Raw genomic sequence first — 18,582 nt, 5'->3', positions numbered from 1 at the left:
TGGTGGTGGGGAGCAGCAGCTGAGCAGTCTTTTGGGACCGGGCTGTCTGCTTGGGACAGACACGCACCCACACCAGGCTGTGGCCAGGCCCTGAGGGTGAAGTCATCCCTTCTAGGTGAGGGCGGGCAGTGGCATGTGGCTGGCGCAGGCCTTGTGTGGGACTGAGTGGCAGAGGTCCCCAGGGACTTGAGCACCGGAAGCTGCAAAACATCCATCTGCACCAGCCAGACCTGTCTGACTTGTCCCTGGAAGCCCGGGCCAAAGGCCAGATGAGCAGGCTGCACCCTGCCCCAAGGAGCCCCAGTCTGGGGGCTGGAGGAGCAAGGCTGACCTCAGCTCTAGGAATAATGACTTACACAAGTGCTGGACAGAGGAGCCTGGCGTGCTGCAGTCCATGGGGCCACAAAGAGGTGGACACGACTTAGCAACTGAACAACATATAAGTGCTAGGAGGGGGCACCAAAGAGACCTGACTTGGGTTTCCTTTTCCTTGCTCTCATCCTCTGCCTCTGGCCTGTGCTGGGCTCCCCTTATTTCCTCTCTATGGCTTACAGGTCAAGAGTATGCACCCAGAGTGCCAGGGTTTGAAACCCTGCTGTTACACTAACTAGTGAGGTGACTTATGCAAATTACTTCCTGTCTGTGTGCCTGGATGTCCCCCATACTGTCTAATGTTACTCACCTCACAAGCGTGTTCAGTTCATACATAAACTGGCGCTCACAGGAGCGCCTGGAACAGGCAGGTCTCTGGTGTGTATCTGTGACTTCCCATTCTGCCTCCCACAGTCTGCCTTCCCATAGTCTGCCTCTATTTCTGTAGGTTTTATCCTCTTCTGCCAGTTCTGTGACCCTCTAGGTATGTGTCTCTTGCCTCGGGACGTGTGGACATGGTCACACAGTCATATCGTCAGTGCCCGTTAGGGAACTCATGGTTTGGAGTCTGGCCTACAGTGGGGCCGCCTGTCCCCAGAACCAGCTTAGGCAGGGACAGCCAGGTCTTAGGCATCTCAGGGTGGAGTACCCTAGTTCATTAAGTTGCCTTGTGTACCCTGGAAGCCCAACACGCTTGTGATTGCTCCAGTGTGCATGATCCAAAACTTATGTCTCTCCAAGGGTAATGAGGCTGTGCTTGGACCAGCTGGGGGTCTGGGTGGCAGCTCCCCACAGCTCCAATACTCTGGTTGGAAGCCCCTGTAGGTTCCTATCCCACGGCCACAGCCCACAGTTGGACTAAGTTGCCCATTCCTGAGCTAGGGCCACAGTGGTACCTTTCAACATAATCCACCCCTAGAAACTAGCTTGTAAAACAAATCATAATAAAGGCAGCTGGCTTCCCATAGGAATGATGGTGGTAACCTGGGGAAGACGTTCCAGATCATTGACTCATACCAAAAGGCCATGCACGTGATCTTCAGTATGTTATAAAAACAAGGCTCGAAGTCATGAGGGATGACTTAGGCTGTTCTAGAAGGGACCCTAACCTGTTCACTGTTCCCAAACCTTAGTCACTGGACAACTTAAAAATTTTGCTGTATCTGTGTTCTACTCATACTAAGTATATTTTGTTGTTGTTTAGTTGCTCAGTCAGGTCCGACTCTGCAACCCTATGGACTGTAGCCTATCAGGCTCCTCTGTACATGGGATTTCCCAGGCAAGACTACTGGAGTGGGTTGCCATTTCCTCCTCCAGGGGATCTTCCCGACCCAGGGACTGAACCTGTGTCTCCTGCATTGGCAGGTGGATTCTTTACCACTGAGCCACCAGGGAAGCCCATGCAATATTTTACTTTTTATCGATTATATCAATATGCTTAAAAGTAAGAAGTATTCTATGTAACAGCACTCACAAATTCATGACTGTGTGTGCTATTTTTCTCTATTATATAAGGATGATATTTAAACGCATAGTTATGAAACTTTCAGATGTTTGCTGTATATCGTTGGCAGGGATTTGTACCGTAATTTGAGAACACAGAGATCGAGTCTAATTTCCTGCCACAGATGGGGACACATACCCAGAGGGGAAGGTCACACGGGGAGATTCTAGGCCTCCTGACTCCCAGTTCAGAGCTCCTTCCCCTGCGGTCAGCCTGGCCCATTACTGCCATCCTGAAAAACAGGAAGAGAGGTACTGGGAGCACAGCAAAGGTGACCTCTGTCACCCTCTTGCCAGTCACAGTTAACATTATTCATCTACAAAGAGACCCCTGCTTTTGTCCCCTTAGGTGTTAAAGGGTTCCGGGAAGATGAATTAGTTGGCCACTTAGTTGTCTTTTACTGAAGCTGAAGCAAAGAGTTAGTTTTTCTTGGGATGTATTTTTTCCTGCCAGAAGCAAGAGTGATCAGGTCTGTCCCAAACTCCCAAACTGGTAAGGATCAGCAGAGGCCTGCTGAAGCCTTGAGGAGGAGGAGGCAGAATGTATGGACAGAGGGAGCCTGTCTGGGCCCCCTGCCAGTGGGCAGCTTGGCAGGGAGGAGCAGTTGCTTCTGTAATTCAGGATTCTGGGGACCACAGAGGAGAGGGAGGCTGGTATGGGCTGACAGAAAAATATTAAAGTAGCTGTAGGGTATTTTTTGAACCACTTCTTTGTTTCCTTTTGGCCCCTGAGAGTCTAGGATAAAAGTGGGGTCCATGAGAAGTTGCCCAGTGAACCCAGGGGAAGCTAAGCTGGTTGACATCTTTCCTCCTCCGAGTCAAATTGCTCCTTGTGCCTTAAAAACCTAAAGCTTTGGGATGTCCTTTAGACTAGATTAGGCTTGATTCAAATAAACCACACACACACAGAAATGGGGAAGAATATGTTATTTTCTGACTCTCTTCTCCATTGACCCACTTCCTACCCCCTCCATGAAACTTCTGTAGGTTGATAGTTTCCACCCTCCCTGGTTCCCACTGACCACAGCTAGGGCCTCAGAGACCCTTGGGCCTTTTCCAAAATTTCTTCTCTGATTTTAGGGTAGTTGGGGTGCTCCCTGAGGACCTAGGACAGAGAAAGAAAGGGTATGAAACACCAGATAGGGCTCCCTGCCACTGCACCAAGCCCCACACCACCCCCGTCCCACCACCGTCAGGGGCTTACATCATGGCAGACTTCAATGGCCTCCACGAATCTCTTGTCTTTCAAGTAGTTGAAAGCCAGCCTGAAGCCTGTCCAGGTGTAGGGAGGATTTAGACAATGGGTGGCACTCTGATGACCCGAGAACCCCTCTGGTTCCCCACCGCAAACAGATCACAGGCCCTGTGCTGTGGGGTCGGGAGGGTGGTGCCCCGGCCCTGGTCCCTCCTGCATGCACGCATGCCGGCCGGCTGCTGTACCGATGGCAGGGTTGGCGTAATGGCTGTACTTCCAGGCCAGCTCGTAGTTGGTGGCCGCGTCCTTGTACGACTGCTCCCTCTCCATGATGAAGCCCATGTACTCGTAGGCCTTGCAGCAGGACTGCAGGGAAAGCCGGTCAGAGCAGCGTGGGACCCGGCGGGGGCAAGGGCTGGGCAGCGGGTGAAGTAACCCACACCACTCAGGGACTCCGGCAGTACCTCCTAGCTTGACAAGAGGGTGAACTGGGTGCCCTCTTCTCAGCTATTCCTACACTGGAATGACCCGTGCCTTCACAGCCCTCCTGCTCTGACCTGCAAAGGCCCCTCCTGACCCAATCAAACCCTCCTTACACACCACCCTCCCATCTCCTGAACCCTTCTCATCTCTCCTCCCCGTTCTGTGTCCCCACTGCAGGCGGCTGGACCCTGCTCGCTTCTTCTTGCCTTGCTTTCCCATCCTTGTTCTGTGGTCCACGGGACCCCTCCTGTCCTGCCTCTTCTCATCTCATTGCTATCCCTGCATCTCTGCCCCCAAAGCCCCAGTGCTTCTCACACACATACCACCCACCCCCCAAACAGCCCCAACGGCGGTGCACGCCTCGCCTTGTTGTATTTCACACAGCGCTGCAGCAGCTCCGAGGCCAGGTCAAACTTGCCGCCCTGGCAGTAGATATCGGCCAGTAGGAGCCAGCTCCTCTCCAGGTCATCGGCCTCAGCCAGTGTCCATGGGGCCTTGGCCAGACGCTTCAGCTGCGTGCGCGCCTTGGGGACCTGCTTCAGCAGGGAGCAGGCCTGCGCCATGGCGAGCAGGGCAGGGATGCTGTCCTTCTGTGCAGGCGGGAAGCAGGCATCTGGGCGCCCGGCCCTCCGCCTCAACATGCTGCCCGCCTGCCCGCCCGCCCGCCCGCCCGCCCGTCCTGGCAGCCAGCGCACCTCGGCCTGGGCCATCTCAATGAAGGTGCTCAGCGCCACCTCCACGTTGGCCCTCTCCCTGGTCGCCAGCAGGCACAGGCTCTGCAGCAGCCGCAGCTGGGTGTGGCCCCCGGCCGAGTGTGGGTAGAACTCCCGCAGCAGCTTCTCGGCGGTGCGCACGCCATGTTGCTCCAACTCCTTCCTGCTGGTGAAGCTGCGGGCGTTGAGGCTGAGCAGGAGGGCGCTGGCCTAGCCTGCCCACGAGGCCCTCGCCAGACCTCAGTCCAGAGGCCGAGGGCTCTCCCTGCCTTCCCTCCCTACCCGCAGCCAGCCGGGCCCTCACTTGCTCTCGGTCACCAGGTGCTCAAAAGCCTCTCCGCCCACGATCTCGTTGTCTGGGTTCAGACAGATCTGCACCATGTGGTAGGTGGCGCTCTGGCCCCAAGTGCTGTCCTTGCGCGCTTTGTTTAGGAACTTCAGGGCTTCGTTGGGCTGTCCTATGTGCCTGCAGCGGAGAAGAGTAACCCTAAGAATCAGACAGGGAAACTGAGGCCCAGGGAGAACAAGAACACTCAGGGGTCACTCCAAGAATCTGCGCAAAGCAAGGGCAGGATCTCTGGTCTCCCCACTTCCCGATGTGGCTTCCCTGGCAAAGCCCAGCACGTCTGTTGGGGAGAGCCTCCTACACTCTAGTGGTTCAGATGGTAGAAAATCTGCCTGCAATGCAGGAGACCTGGGTTCGATCCCTGGGTCAGGAAGATCCCCTGAAGAAGGGAATGACAACCCATTCCAGTATTCTTGCCTGGAGAATCACATGGACAGAGGAGCCTGGAGGGCTACAGTCCATGGGGTTGCAAAGAGTCAGACACGACTGAGTGACTAAACACCTACACACACCTGCCAAGACACCCACCCCAACCCACCAGCAGTAGATGCCTCTGCAGTAATTGAACCCTGGCTCCAAAGGCACCCGGCTGGACATCTTCTTGGCCAATTCAAAGAAGGCTGGGGCGTCTTCAAGTTTGCCACTTCTTCGTAGCAGATCGATTAGTTTGTTCAGTACAGGAAAATTGTCTAAAATAAGAAAGCAGAAACCTCCAGGCTGTGATAACCAGTAGCTGAATCAGGTAGGGGGAAGCAGAGAGAACCAGGAGACACTAGCGGTCAGGGTTGAACATGGGCATCCCAGCGGCTCCACTGAGACATAATGAAGTAGTCACTCTTCTTGCTCCCATTTTATAGATGAGAAGACTGAGGCACAAAGAATTTGAGTAAAAAAAAAAAATTTTTTTTTGAGTAATCTGCCAAAGGTTACATACACATCAGGTAAGTGGAAGACCAGGATTCAGACCTAGAAGGTCTGGCTCCAAGACCTGCATTCTTAATGGCTGTGATATGCTGGGCCTCTGGGTGACTGACATGGGCCTGGCTGGAGCTCTAGCCTAAGCCTCTTATTCATGCCTGGCCCCTTCCCCAGCAAGACAGGGAGGTTTTATGCTACAGTGAGTGGGAAGAGAGCTACGTGCCAGGGGAGAATTTCTAGCCACCTCCAGGAGGCTGTGACCTCCCAGGGGGAACTCAGGTTGAGTCATGGTGTCTGGGGTCTGGGGACAGACAGGCAGGACCAAGCACTGCCCTGCCTGGGACCGGGAACTGGCCCCTTGGACTGGGAAAGGGCCAGCACGTTCCAGTGGGACTTTATCAGTTTCCTGCCTCTCTGGGAACAATCAGAGAGGAAGGGGCTTCCTCTGCCTGGTCAGGAAGGAGGGGAGAGGGCCCACCCTTCTGGCGAGAGGGGAGAGGGCCCACCCTTCTGGGCGAGAGCAGACCTTGCTGGGTGGGAACTGACACAGGCAGTCACGATGGGCAGGCCTGATGCAGCCAGTTAGCTACCTGGTGCTTTCTCCAGGACCTGGTGGTAGAGGTGGATGGCAGCTTCGTACTTCTGTCTTCTAAACATCAGGTCGGCCATCATCTATCAGAATACACATGATGCTGCGATAGCAGCTTGCATGGGTGCAGTGGGGAGGCTGTGGTGGGAAGCGGGGACAGGAAAGGAGGGAAGGTAGGAGAGAACTTCCTAGGTAGCATCTCTGGGCACTGGGAGAAGGTCCCACAGGAGGTGGGCCAGCCTGGGGAGAGGGGTGGGGGTGAGGATGGAAGGAGGAAGGAAAAGCCGAGGGTGGACACCGTGGAGCCAGCTCCTCCACCCATGTCTGAGAACTGCCAGATGCGGGCAGCGGGGTGTATTGGGGGCTACCCACCTCCACTGGGGACAGCCCTGGAGGTGGTCCAGGTGACAGGGCAGAATGGGGTAGGACTGGGGAGGGCTGTTTCCTCACACTTCCTGAAGCCCCACGAACCTGTCCTAACCTGGCCTTCACCAGTGGGTGTGGTTTCCCCTGGAGTGAATCAGCCTTACCCACTCCCCTTGGATGTGGCCCAGGAGGGAGGGCGCTGCTGCCCCCTGCTGCCAGCCCACCCCTCGCGTCCGGGGTGACGGACCCAGTGGACCCCGCAGGGCTGGGTCCACTGGGTATCCGGGGTCACCGGGCTAGGAAGCAGCCCGCCTGTGGTCGTGGGGACCCGGGCCCGCAGCCTCTCACCAAGGAGGCTGTCTCGTGGTTCTTCGCAGTCTGCAGGAGGATGGCACAGTGCTGCTCACACAGGTCCAGGTGTCCCTGCAGCAGGTAGAGCCTCGCCAGCTCCAGCACCACCTGGACAGGCCCCGAGACAGTGACTGACCAATGCGCATCATGGGGAAGCTTGGGCACCCAGGCCTCGTCCTCGCACGCCCATGTTCTGTCAGCTCTGCCTTCAAAGCATGAAAGCATGTCTCTGACCCCCTGCGATGATGTCTCTGGCTCTCCCCCATGTCGTCATGACTTTTTTCCAACTAACCACTGAGAGGCAGGGCCCGCTGAGCTCATACTCATCCTTCGGCTTCGGCTCCAATCTCATCTCCTCAGGGAAGCCCTCTGCGCCCCAGGCTCCGGGACAGGTACCCCTCATCTGAGTTTCCAAGTGTCCTGACCCCCCTGTGGGTATCACATGCTGTTAGAACTGCCTATGTATTTGTCTGTACCCAGTGCCCGGGGCAGGGACCTTGCATTGCCCCACTGCGTCTCCATATCCTAGCCCAGTACCTGGCTTGCACGTATTGGGAATCTGTTAAGTGAGAACACGTTAAATAAATGAATGGGTCTGTCACTAAGCTCTTCATCTCCTCTCCTCAAGTGAACTGCAGCCACCATTTCCTACCTGGAGCCATGCCTCTCACATGACCCTAAACCTCCTTGGAAGCTTAGCCTGGGCTTTATGCCCAGAAAAGCCCCTGGCAGCCACAATGTCCTCTCCACACCTGCAAGGGGGACCTGAAAACACTACACTTGCCACCGAGGGCTGCAGTGGGTGAGGGCCCTGGGATCAGCAGGCCCGCCTACACCAGGGGTCTGTGCCCCTCGCAGGGAACCACAGAGAAGGAACCAGCTTCCGTCCATAGTCAGGGAGCTCTGCCTTGTGCCCCAAGGCAAGGACAAGGGTCTCACTCCAAGCACCCCACCTTATTGTCAACAGGCGTGTAGGAGAGAGCATCTTTATAAGACTGCACGGCCTTGGCATACTCCTTCTCTGCCAGGTAGTATTCCCCAAACTGGACACAGATGGAGGCTGCCAGTTGCTTCTGGGAGGGGATCATTTCTGGTTGCTCCAGGGGAACACGCTTCAGGATCCGAGACTGGAGGTCCATGGCCTAGGGAAACCAGGAAACGCTGCGTGAGCAGCCCAGGTCTCAGGCCAATTCGCAGCAAGCCTCTGAGCTCTCATCTCAGAGCTAGCTGTCTAAGCAAGGGCATCTCAGGTCCCCTTGAGCAAATCTGGGTCGCTCTGGACAGGCAAGGCCATTGGCTGAGTACCCAGGAGGCGAACTGGCATGCCGCAGGGGCGGGAGCAGAAGCAAAGGCTCTCAAACAAAACACTCCACTGTACTCGGCTCGTTCACCTGTTTCCATCACACCTGGCACTCACTGTGTCTGATCTACCTCAGCTGCCCAGTAGGCTGGAACAGGCACACAGTAGGTGTTCAGCACGGGCTGTGTTTTGTTGGGTGCATTTGTTTTGAGCAGTGTCCTGCTGGGAATTTGAGGCAGCCCCCAAAATAGCCATGACCCAAGTAGCCAGGGAGCACTGGGGCAAGGGGAAACAATGAGGCTGGGGTTAAGTTTTGGGTAGTGGGCACAGATCAGCCCTGGGTTCCCTGAAGGCCAGACTGAGGAATAGAAATCCAGTGGGAAACCCTGCGGATAAGTCACGTCAGCAGTCAGAGATGGTCTACAACCACAGGCACACGCCCCAGGGGCAAGTGCCAGGCCATACCCTTGGGTAGAAAGAGTGAAGAGGAGGGGAAAAAATGGCCAGGAGTCTCCTAGCAGGGGCTTCTCAGTGGAGCTAGTGGTAAAGAATCTGCCCGCCCGGGCGGGAGACGTAAGAGATGCAGGTTCAATCCCTATGTCGGGAAGATCCCCTGGAGGAGGGCATGCAACCCACTCCACTATTGTTGCCTAGAAAATCCCATGGACAGAGGAGCCTGGTGGGCTATGGTCCAGAGGGTCGCAAAGAGGCGGATGCGAATGAAGCGACTTAGCAAGCACTCAGCAGTCCCCGCAGGAGACTATGGGTTGGAACAGGTCAAAGCTGGTTCAAATCTCATCTCCACCACTTACTAGCACTGTGACTTTGGGTACATTTCTTAACCTCTTTGAGCCTTATCTGTTAAACAGGAATGTCACAGTGCTTAGCTCAAAGGGCTACTGTGAGAATTAAATAAGACAAAAAGCCTAGTACAGAACTCAGCACACAGCATTCAACGCATGAGGGCTGCTGGCATTGTCTATTATTAACAGCACAAGCATCCTTGAGGACAAAGGCACTGTCTTCCTCCCTGCCTTCTCTGGTCCAGTCCAGGCGGGTTTTGAGCACTTCCTTGCACAATCAATAAAAGAGCAAGTGTAGGGGGATAAATGGAAGGTGGATGTCAGAGGTGTAAACTAGATCCTCTTTAGAGGACCAGGCCTGGAGCCTTCCAGACCTGCGGTCCTATCTTCAGCTTCCATCAGGAAATGGCAGATAGACAGCTTGAGTCTACTTGTCAATTACCTTGTTCAAAGTTTCCGTCACATCTTCTTTTTTATGACTCTTGTAAACCTTGGCCAGCAAAAGTAAGCACTTGACATCATTCATCATGGATGGGATGTCTTTGACTGCAAAATGGAAACTCAAAGTAGTGTTTCCTGGCCCCTGGGGAGTGGGGGGTGGGGGTAGGGGGTGGGGGAGGATGGGGGCTGGGTTCAAAGCCCCAGCCAGTGCCTGTTCCCTGCCCCATCCTGAAGGAGAAGAGGGAGTGTCTGCTTGAAGGCAGGCTAAGGGAGCGAGTTAGGGTGCGCTCACCAAAGTCATAATCCAGTGCCTGCTTCAAAACTTTTTCTGCTTTGTTGAACTTCTTTAACTTCAGGAGCAATTCGGCCAAATCACAGCACAGAAAGTCCTGTCCGCTAATCTTCTGGGCAGCCTCATAATAATTAATTGCCTTAGTGCACACAGGAAACATGGGCATCAGGTCTGGTTTTATACGTGGGCACCTCACTCTGTGTCCCTCCCCCCAACCCTGCAATCACCATGCCTGTGTACTCTTCCAGAACACAGAAGCCTCAGATGCAATGGCCTCCCGCCTGGCACAGGGCTCGAGCCTCAGGCTCGGCAGGTGTTAGGGGGTGGTGGGGAGTTGCTGAGCCCTCTCCTTGGCACCCTGTTCAGGGGGGTCTCCCCTCCCATCCAGCCTCCCACCCAAGCACCCTCCTCCATCTTCCCTGCTGGGCTGGCCCTCCCCGCCCCTGCCTACCCCAGCATGGCCTGACCTTGGTGTACTGGTGGGTCTTCACATAAGCCTGCCCAATCCTGCTGATCAGGGACGCATCGTGCGGGTTCTTTCTGTAGGCCTCGTCGTAGACCTCCAGGGCCTTCTCTGGCTGGTGGGGAAAGGGGCTGCCGTCTCTCTCTTCTCTTACTGGAGAAGCGAGATTGGGGTGGGATGGGAGTGGGGGGACGGCGGCCACTTGGTGAGGTCATGAGACCCTCACTCACCTCCTGAATGTTCATGAAAGCATCACCCAGCAGCAGACTGGTGTGGGGGCCAGGCAGATATTCACAGAGCTCCCTGCAAAAGTAACCAAAACCTTAGCTCAGCTCTGTGCATCCTTCCTATTCCTGAATCCATCTCTTCTCTTTCTCACTCCTTCTGTGACACCCATTCATTCACTCATTTATTCATCACCCAATACTTACCGGCTCAGATGGGACACGGTGCTAGCTCCCTTAGTTCAGGCTCTCCTCATCTGTTATCTGGACCATGGCCAGGACTTCCACCTACTCCTCTGGACTCCACCCCAAATGCCTAGAACCTTCTTTATGAGGCAGCCTGTTTCTTTTTTTTTTTTCAGCCAAGCCTCACGTGGCATGTGGGATCTTAGTTCCCTGACCAGGGATTGAACCCAAGCCCCCTCCAATGGAAGCACTGAGTCTTAACCACTGAACTACCAGGGAAGTCCCAGCCTACTCTTTCTAAACCTTCAGTGAGACCATGTCATCTCATTGTTTATTGGTTTCCCACTGCTCTTGGCATCAACTCCTCTTCCTCCTGAATTGCCTAGATGGAGTTTTGCCTGAGGAAGGGGACAGGAAAGGTACCCTTGAGGTCCCAACATCGAATTGTAGAGAAAACTGCTGAGGGCTCCCAGTCCTGCCTCTCCCTCCTCCTTCACTCACATTGGTTACATCCAAGCCACTGAGCATTTCCCCAAGGACAGGCCACGCCAGGGGCTGGGGCAGGACCACGGTTCCCACCAGGATGCGAACCATGATGAGGGGCAAGCAGAACTCAGGGAAGATTCACTCCTGTGTCCTTAAAACTCAGCAGCAGGCTGGCCTGACTGATCGACTGATCACACTCAGATTTTCACCATGGGAAATTCCCTACTCTTGTCAAACACACTCTGAGAACATGTTCTGAAGCCCGGGGAGAAGACGACGATCTGGAGAAAACACTCCTGACACGCGGCTGGGGCCGGGCTGTCAGTGCGCCGCCCGGGGCTCACCGGTAGCACCCGATATAGAGGCGGGTGTCCTTGCGGGTCTGCAGGTAGATGCTGGCCATCTTCTCCTTGGCTTCCATGTAGCAGGGCTGCTTGGGCGTGATGCTTTGCAGCACGCTCAGCGCCAGGTCCACGTTGCCCTTGCTCAGGGCCAAGTCCACATTGGCGATGGTGATGCGGGTCTCCTCCGGCGTGCCGCTGAACTCGTTGATGGCGTCCTGCATGACCTTGGTGGCCTCGTGCTAAGACAAGGAAGCCCAATGGACCCTCCATTTGCTGTCACCCACCACACCTGGAAGCCAGGGAGAGGATGGCCCATCCCCACTTTAGAGCGGCAGGAAGGAGACAGAGACAGAGAGAGAAAGAGAGCCTCTCGGTGTTGAGGGCCACTGTTCCTGGAGGGCAGGGCCAGCTGGGGGACATGAAATCCCTGACTGTGAGAACTTGTTCCTGAGCACTTCAAAGTCTGATGGTGATTTCTTCCTATGAGAGACCTATGGATGCCTCTCCTTATACCGTCCTGCTTTCAGTCAAAGGTATTTTAATGTTATGGTTAGTTAGTGTTAGCCACTCAGTTGTGTCCGACTCTTTGCGACCCTGTGGTCTGTAGCCTGCCAGGCTCCTCTATCCATGGAATTGGGCACATAAAGGTATATTTGAATTGTATCTTCATTGCATCTGTACTCTCAATTATTCTAACAAAGTTACTCTCTTTGCCCATTTTGGTCCTTCCTGCCTTTGCCCAGCCAGACCTTCCAAGGTCCCAGGGCTGCCCCATACAGCTGAGCAGGTTGTATCCTGCAAAACTCCAGGGTGACATAAGTGGCATCCACTGGAGAGGTGCACTGCCCAACTTGCACAACCACGTGTGGTGGCCCCCGTGGGCCTGGTGCTCTGCCTCCCTGACATCCTTCTGGGGACAGTGAGGTCGGCAGGGGACAGATCATGCAGGACTCAGGAGGGTTTGCAGTTTATCTTGAGTGTATGGGAGCCACTGAAGCCTTTAAAGTAGGGGAAAGGGATACTCCCAAATGAATAAAAGCTAAAATAAAGTGCAAGGAAACACCAGCCAGAATCAAAAAGCCTGGTCCCCAGGCCTACCCTGGCCCCAGCATGCTCCAGCAGCAAGAGAACAGAGCAGGGCATTCCTCACCAGCTCCCCGTTCATCCGGAGGGCGTCTGCCAGTTCCAGTAAGATGGACACCCGTTCGCTGGGGCGCACACAGGGTCCACGGAACTTCTTGTTCTCTTCCGTCCTCAGAGTTGGTAATTTTATGATCATCTTCAGTGCCTTTATGGCTTCTGGATAGTCCCCAGACTTGTTGAGGGCCTTGGCCTTGATGAAGTGGTAGAGGGGGTAGTCTCGGACCTAGAGGAGCATCAGCAGAGTGTGAGGCTCCAGCTCCCAGAGGGGAGAAAGCCACAGGATCCCACGGAGCCAGTCCCTGCCTTTGGGCCAGCAGAAGGGGCTGAGGGATTCTGGCAGCTCCTGGGGCTATTCTCCCAAGGTGAGTAGGGGCTGAAGCTAGTGGGACTGTGGGATGCTGAGCAGTGACAGGGCATCGGGGACCCCCACCTGGAAGTTGTGGCTGACACCCAGCTCCAAGGAGTGGGAGCACATGGCAAAGTTGCCCTGAGCCAGGTAGATCTGAGACATGAGGAGGTGGGCGTCCACAGAGGTGGGGTCCAGCTCCAGGCAACGCTGCAGGGTGCTCTGGGCATGCTCTAACTCCCCTAGAAACAGGAAACAAACCCCTACATCCAGGGATCCTTGGGGACTCTCAGGACCCAGCATGTAAAGGCAGAAGGAATTTTAACGTGTCCTGTTTCCCAGAAATACCCAAGCTGGGCATTTTACCCAGTGTCTGTTCAGCTTGACTCAGAGGTCTCTTCCTAAAATTAGAACTACTATTAGTTTTTGCCTTGACCCAGACAACAGCCAGGAGACTCAAACCTCGGTGTGACACCTCCCTTCCTTCTGTACCCTCAGGGAGATGGCTAAGTCACTTCACTGCTCCGTCTGGAGGCTCAGGGGAACACTGAAGTCTCAATTCCCATACCTAGGAGCAGAACAAAACCTAATAATAGCAGCAACCATGACAGCCACAATGTGAGAAGCACCCGCTCTGTGCCAACACAGGCAAAGTACTGTGGAAAGGCTGGTTTCATGTCTGCCCACCCCCACCAAGTTGGTATTATCATGCCTGTCTTTCAAATGTAGGACTGAAACTTCAGTGATATGTCACTCAGCTCCGAAGGGACAAAGTCAGTATTTATGTCCAGGGTCATGGGCCCCTGAGACTGAGCTCTGAATGCCTGGGCATGTGGGGGCCCAGAGGCCTTCCTGCTGCCAAGCTGGCCCTAAGTGGGAGGCAGTGGCAACTCAGGGGCAGGGTACAGTGAGCTGGTGGGAGACCCTCCTCCCTCTGCTGCCAGGTTCCTCAATAGCTCCTGCTTGGGGTCCATCACCCAGTGGGTGGAGAGCACTTGCTTCTGGGTCCCAAACTCCCTGCTCCTTCAACTGTGCTGCAGAAATGTGAAGGTGTCACCATGACAACCTGAGCAGCTGGAGACCTTGTTGTCCCTCAAGCGCTGGTATCTGCCAGCATCCCTGTGTGTGTGTGTCTGGCAGGGGCGGGAGGGAGGGCCTGCCCTCACCTTGTACCCAGGAGACCTTGAAGGAGCGGGTAAACTTGGCACTCTGATGAATACTGGGAGGACTGAGGATGAAGACCAGGAGCTCTAGGCAGAGCGCAGCCCATATAATGCAGAGCACACAGATGTGCCATGGCATTCTGAAGCCTCTGGGCGCCAGAGATCAGTTTGGCTTTCAAGCAGATGGGGGTGAAAGGTCACGGCAAGCAAAGACTTCAGAGAGCACAACGGGCCCCCACAAGGGTTCTCCCCATCCTTCCCTCTTTTTCCAGGATCCAGGCCTTGAGATAGGAGAGGCTGGATGGGGACCGTTCTGGCCCATGAGGCTCTTCGAGTCTAATGGCACAAGGTCCCCCCTCTGTCGGGGCCTTCCTGACTGCCTTTTAAGAACTGCCACCCCCGCATCCCCCCCTCCCCGGCTTTCACTTTCTCTATCGCACGGTCATGTCCTAACAACACCACTACGCTCGATGTCTGCATACCCTTACTAGAATACAAGCTCCGGGGTGCCATTTTTCTTGTTCTGAGCACTGCAGTCCCCTAGGATCAGAGCACTGCTGGTGCGTCGTCGAGTTCAGTGACTGTCGGCTGGCACAGATCAAGCAAGCAGTCAGCGAAAGGGAGGGTGGGAGAGACCCCTGCTGGTGAGGAGTCAGGGGCGTTGGAGGCTGGGAACAGTGGGTCCATCTGGTGACTGTGCCGGTGAGGGGGTGTGTGTGGAGTGTCCCAGGCAGGGAGCCTGCAGACACTCACCCCAGGGGCCCCACCAGCCACAAGGACTCACCGGCTCACCTGAGAGATACTTGACCTGGGCCATCACATACAGTGGCTCGATCAGGGCTGGTGCCACCTTGACTACAGGATTCAAGATCGCAGCGACTTGCTTAAGAAGGGGAGACACCAGCTGCCCTGGAGGCCGGGGCTGTAGGACACAAGGGTCTGGCTGTGCGGTTTGTCCTATTCTAAGAAAAAGACTCGGGGAGCGCTCAGTAAAAACACTCTCAGTGAAGGGATTTTATTCCACATGTAGTCTACTTTATCCTACTTTATTTTATTTTTAGTTACTTTGTTTATTTTTATTTACTTTATTTTACTTTATTCCACAAGTATGGGCTTCCCTGGTAGCTCAGATGGTAAAGAATCTGCTTGCAATGCAGGAGACCCAGGTTCAATTCCCTGGGTTAGGAAGATCCCCTGGAGAAGGGAATGGCAGCCCACTCCAGTATTCTTGCTAGGAGAATCCCATGGACAGAAGAGCCTGGTGGGCTACAGTCCATGGGGTCACAAAGGGTTGGACATGACTGAGTGACTAACACTTTCATGCTCCACACACATATTTACCATCCATTCTGTACTACTTAGTCCAAGGGCATAAGCTCCTCAGAATGGGGACTTTATTTGTTCACTGTTGAGTCCCCCCTATCAAGCATGGCATCTGGCACAACAGATATTTGTGGGATGGCATTACGAGGCACTTGGGGGATATTAAGGCCTGTAAGATACAATCCTTGCCCACAGGGAATCTCGATTGTCTGGGAAGGCCGGACAAACAAGGAAAGACCAAAATACTTCTTAGAAGACATTGGGAGAAAAGGGAGCCCAGTTCCTCCCTGGGATGAACAGAGGTCAGTGCCCCGCTCCTCACGTGCAGTCCCTGGACCAGCAGCATCAGCGTCGCCTGGGAGATGCAGGGCTTGTGCCCACTTCCTGGGTGATTGGCATGTTGCACGTGCAAGTGTGAAAAGCACTGGGCTCCCCGACTGCCCGAAGCTCAAGCAGCCTAGTGACTGGCCAGGCAGGTCCTGCCCCTGCCCAGACCTGTTCTCCAGTCCAACCCCCTCCCCTCACCCCGCCCCACAAAGAAGCGTCCTCCTCTAACCTGCTTGGGGCAGAAGACCAGGTACTCCTTGGCGATGCAGACCAGGAAGACGGGGTCGAGCCGTTCCAAGTATTCGGAGCTCATGGGGAGGGACTGCATGCCGGAGAAGTGCAGCTCGGCGGCCTCCTTTAGCAGCGCCGTGGCCTCCTGCTCCTCCCTGTGCTTCTTGGACGCCAGGAGGGCTTGGAGGAAAACCAGCACCTGTGGGGAGCAGGCCTGGGTCTTGGAGGCAACGCTCGCTAGGCAGAGCCGGCAGGCCAAGGAGAAGCAGAAGTCCAAGGCCGTCGTGGCTGCCCTACTGGAAAGTGGGGGTGGGAAGAGGGTAGGGGTGTGGCGGGGGCAGGATCCCAGAGCAACGCCGGCCCGCACAGAGCTCTGACCTCGGACTTCCCGAGGGACTGCTGCACCTCCTTCAGGAATTCCAGCTGGTGTTCGGCCTCCTCCAGGTGGCCGTCTAAGATCTGGCACCAGATGATCCCTGAGAGGGGACAGAACTGGGATGAAGAGCCGGCTCTGTGGCAGAGCCAGCAGGCCAAGGGACAGTGGACAGCAGGGACCCTTTCCTGTGTCTTCATAAACTCAAAGAGTGGTATGTGCTCATGGTGAAGCATTCGAACCGTAGGGCAAGGAAAACATCCCCAGCTCACGTCCTGGCTTTCAGCATGTCTTTCTCTAGAGAGAATCAATATGAACAGACTGGAGTGTATTTCTTCAAACATCTAGCAAAGCATTTGTTTGTTATTAGTGTATAGTGTATTTTCCCATCCGTTCATACAAATTACCCCATTCTCTTCAATGGTGACATAATATTGTACTGCGGATGTAACCATTTATTTAGCTACTGCAGTATTGAAGGACTCCTCATTTCACATTTCGTTGGTTTTCAGTGTTTAAATATTATTACAATGCCATGGTCAACATTTTTGTGTGTTCTAACTTCTTAAGTAGAGTTAATGGGTCAAAGGGCATGTACATCTAAAACCTGGATAGATAAGGCCAGCTTTCCTTCCAAGGACATTTGAATTAATATTACTGTCAAGAATTTGGAAGTGTTTTTTCTTTCTCCGCGACCTCACAAACATGCTTTACTCTTTACTATGCTAAGGAGTGAATAACTTGCTTTAATTCACTTTTTTAAAAAAACTTTTTTAGGGAGAATGGACATCTTTTTATATATTTAGTGGCCTTTTCTACTGTAACTTTCCTGTTTATAGCTTTTTCCTGTTTTCTTTGGATGGATTTTTATCTCTTTCTATTCTCTTTATATATATTCCTTGTTACAAACATTTTCCATTAGTTTGCCTTTTACCTTTTAACTATTTTTCCCCTACCTTTTTGCCATCCAGTACTTCTAAATTTTTACATAAATTGGTCAAATATTTTCCTTTAGAACTTCTGAGTTTGTAGTTATGCTTAGAATTCTCTGGGCAACCCAAGTCCAATTTAACTTTTATGTTTAAGTATCTAAGTCATCTAGAATTTATTTTTGAGGATAATGTGAAATGAGCATTTACCTTTATTTTATTATTTTATTTATTTATTTATTTATTTTTTTATTAGTTGGAGGCTAATTACTTCACAACATTTCAGTGGGTTTTGTCATACATTGATATGAATCAGCCATAGATTTACACGTATTCCCCATCCCGTCTTTATTTTTTTTTCATAAAGAATAGTCAGGTATCCGACCATGAGTTATTGATACTCTATCGGTTTGAAATGTCATTTTTATCATAAGGCCTGTTTCTATCCTGTTGATCTATCTGTTTATTCCAGGATTGGCCTCAGACAGACTTCTCTTTTTTTAAAAAATAACTTTTTATCTTTATTTTGGCTGTGCTGTGTCTTTGCTGCCGTGTGGCACTTTCTATAGCTGCGGTGCGCTGGATTTTCACTGTGGCGGCTTCTCTTGTTGCGGAGCATGGGCTCCAGGGCTCTCGGGCTTCAGGAAGTGGCCCCCAGGCTCTAGAGGACAGGCCCAGTGTGGTGGTGTACGAGTCTAGTTGCTCCGAGGCATGCAGGATCTTCCCAGATCAGGGATCGAACCTGTGTCTCCTGCATTGGCAGGCGGATTATTTACCACTGAGCCACCAAGGAAGTCCTTAACTACTCTTGTTTTGATGTGTTTTGATGTTGGGAGGACAAACCCCTCCGTTCCTACAATTCTTCTTTTACAATTTATTCCTTGACCATTTGGGTACATTTATTTCTGACTATCTTCCTCACCACCATCTTGGTTTTCAGTCATATCCGTCCCACTATTTGGCTCATCTATGGACATTTTTACTTTGCAAAAATCATATTTTTAATTTTCACCAACTCTTTTTTTTGTTATCTGTATTTTTTTCCTAGTGGCATGTTCTTTACTCATGGACCTAATAGACTCTAGAGTCAGCCAACATAGGAGCTGTTTGGGGGACAAAGTCTTTTCTGTATCTGGCCTTAACTTTGTTACTCAGAGGGCCACTGCTTTGCATGTTCCACTTGGCCCCTTCTTTCAAACTGCTAGCAGATTTATAAATGGACTAGAGTGATGACTATTAGCAACCAGGGCAGATTTCTCAAATTGTTAAGGCCCCTGATTTTCCCAGACGGGTCAGGTAAGATGGATGAGTCAGGGACACATATGCGTGAACTGTGTGTGGACTTCCCTTTTGGCTGACCAGCAGGGGCTCT

The 18,582-nt window shown here is 53.2% G+C and overlaps 1 protein-coding gene across 4 annotated transcripts in view; it reads right to left on the bottom strand.

Annotated features, from left to right (window-relative positions):
* Window positions 1-1,955: 1,955 nt before the first annotated feature.
* TTC21A (tetratricopeptide repeat domain 21A) overlaps window positions 1,956-18,582 on the bottom strand; it is a 34,444-nt gene continuing 17,817 nt past the window's right edge. Inside the window, exons 10-30 of one of the 4 annotated variants that reach the window (XM_043885579.1) lie at window positions 16,287-16,384; window positions 15,907-16,107; window positions 14,820-14,949; window positions 12,949-13,106; window positions 12,526-12,741; window positions 11,376-11,614; window positions 10,366-10,438; window positions 10,140-10,250; window positions 9,673-9,811; window positions 9,382-9,485; window positions 7,790-7,978; window positions 6,834-6,944; window positions 6,121-6,202; window positions 5,151-5,301; window positions 4,571-4,732; window positions 4,249-4,441; window positions 3,919-4,143; window positions 3,316-3,436; window positions 3,080-3,147; window positions 2,898-2,980; window positions 1,956-2,108 (exon numbers count right to left, since the gene is read on the bottom strand). In XM_043885579.1, the coding sequence (XP_043741514.1) occupies window positions 2,903-2,980; window positions 3,080-3,147; window positions 3,316-3,436; window positions 3,919-4,143; window positions 4,249-4,441; window positions 4,571-4,732; window positions 5,151-5,301; window positions 6,121-6,202; window positions 6,834-6,944; window positions 7,790-7,978; window positions 9,382-9,485; window positions 9,673-9,811; window positions 10,140-10,250; window positions 10,366-10,438; window positions 11,376-11,614; window positions 12,526-12,741; window positions 12,949-13,106; window positions 14,820-14,949; window positions 15,907-16,107; window positions 16,287-16,384 (2,849 nt within the window). In that variant the 3' untranslated portion in view covers window positions 1,956-2,108; window positions 2,898-2,902. Of the gene's footprint in view, window positions 2,109-2,772; window positions 2,981-3,079; window positions 3,148-3,315; window positions 3,437-3,918; window positions 4,144-4,248; window positions 4,442-4,570; window positions 4,733-5,150; window positions 5,302-6,120; window positions 6,203-6,833; window positions 6,945-7,789; window positions 7,979-9,381; window positions 9,486-9,672; window positions 9,812-10,139; window positions 10,251-10,365; window positions 10,439-11,375; window positions 11,615-12,525; window positions 12,742-12,948; window positions 13,107-14,819; window positions 14,950-15,906; window positions 16,108-16,286; window positions 16,385-18,582 lie in introns of those variants that run through there. The other 3 variants (XM_043885578.1, XM_043885580.1, XM_043885581.1) reach the window with 3 other exon arrangements.

This window comes from Cervus elaphus, chromosome 24 (genome assembly GCF_910594005.1).
Source record: "Cervus elaphus chromosome 24, mCerEla1.1, whole genome shotgun sequence".
Taxonomy (NCBI): domain Eukaryota; kingdom Metazoa; phylum Chordata; class Mammalia; order Artiodactyla; family Cervidae; genus Cervus; species Cervus elaphus.
Note: the sequence above shows the minus strand (reverse complement) of the source record. Positions and strands in the feature narration are given on the sequence as shown.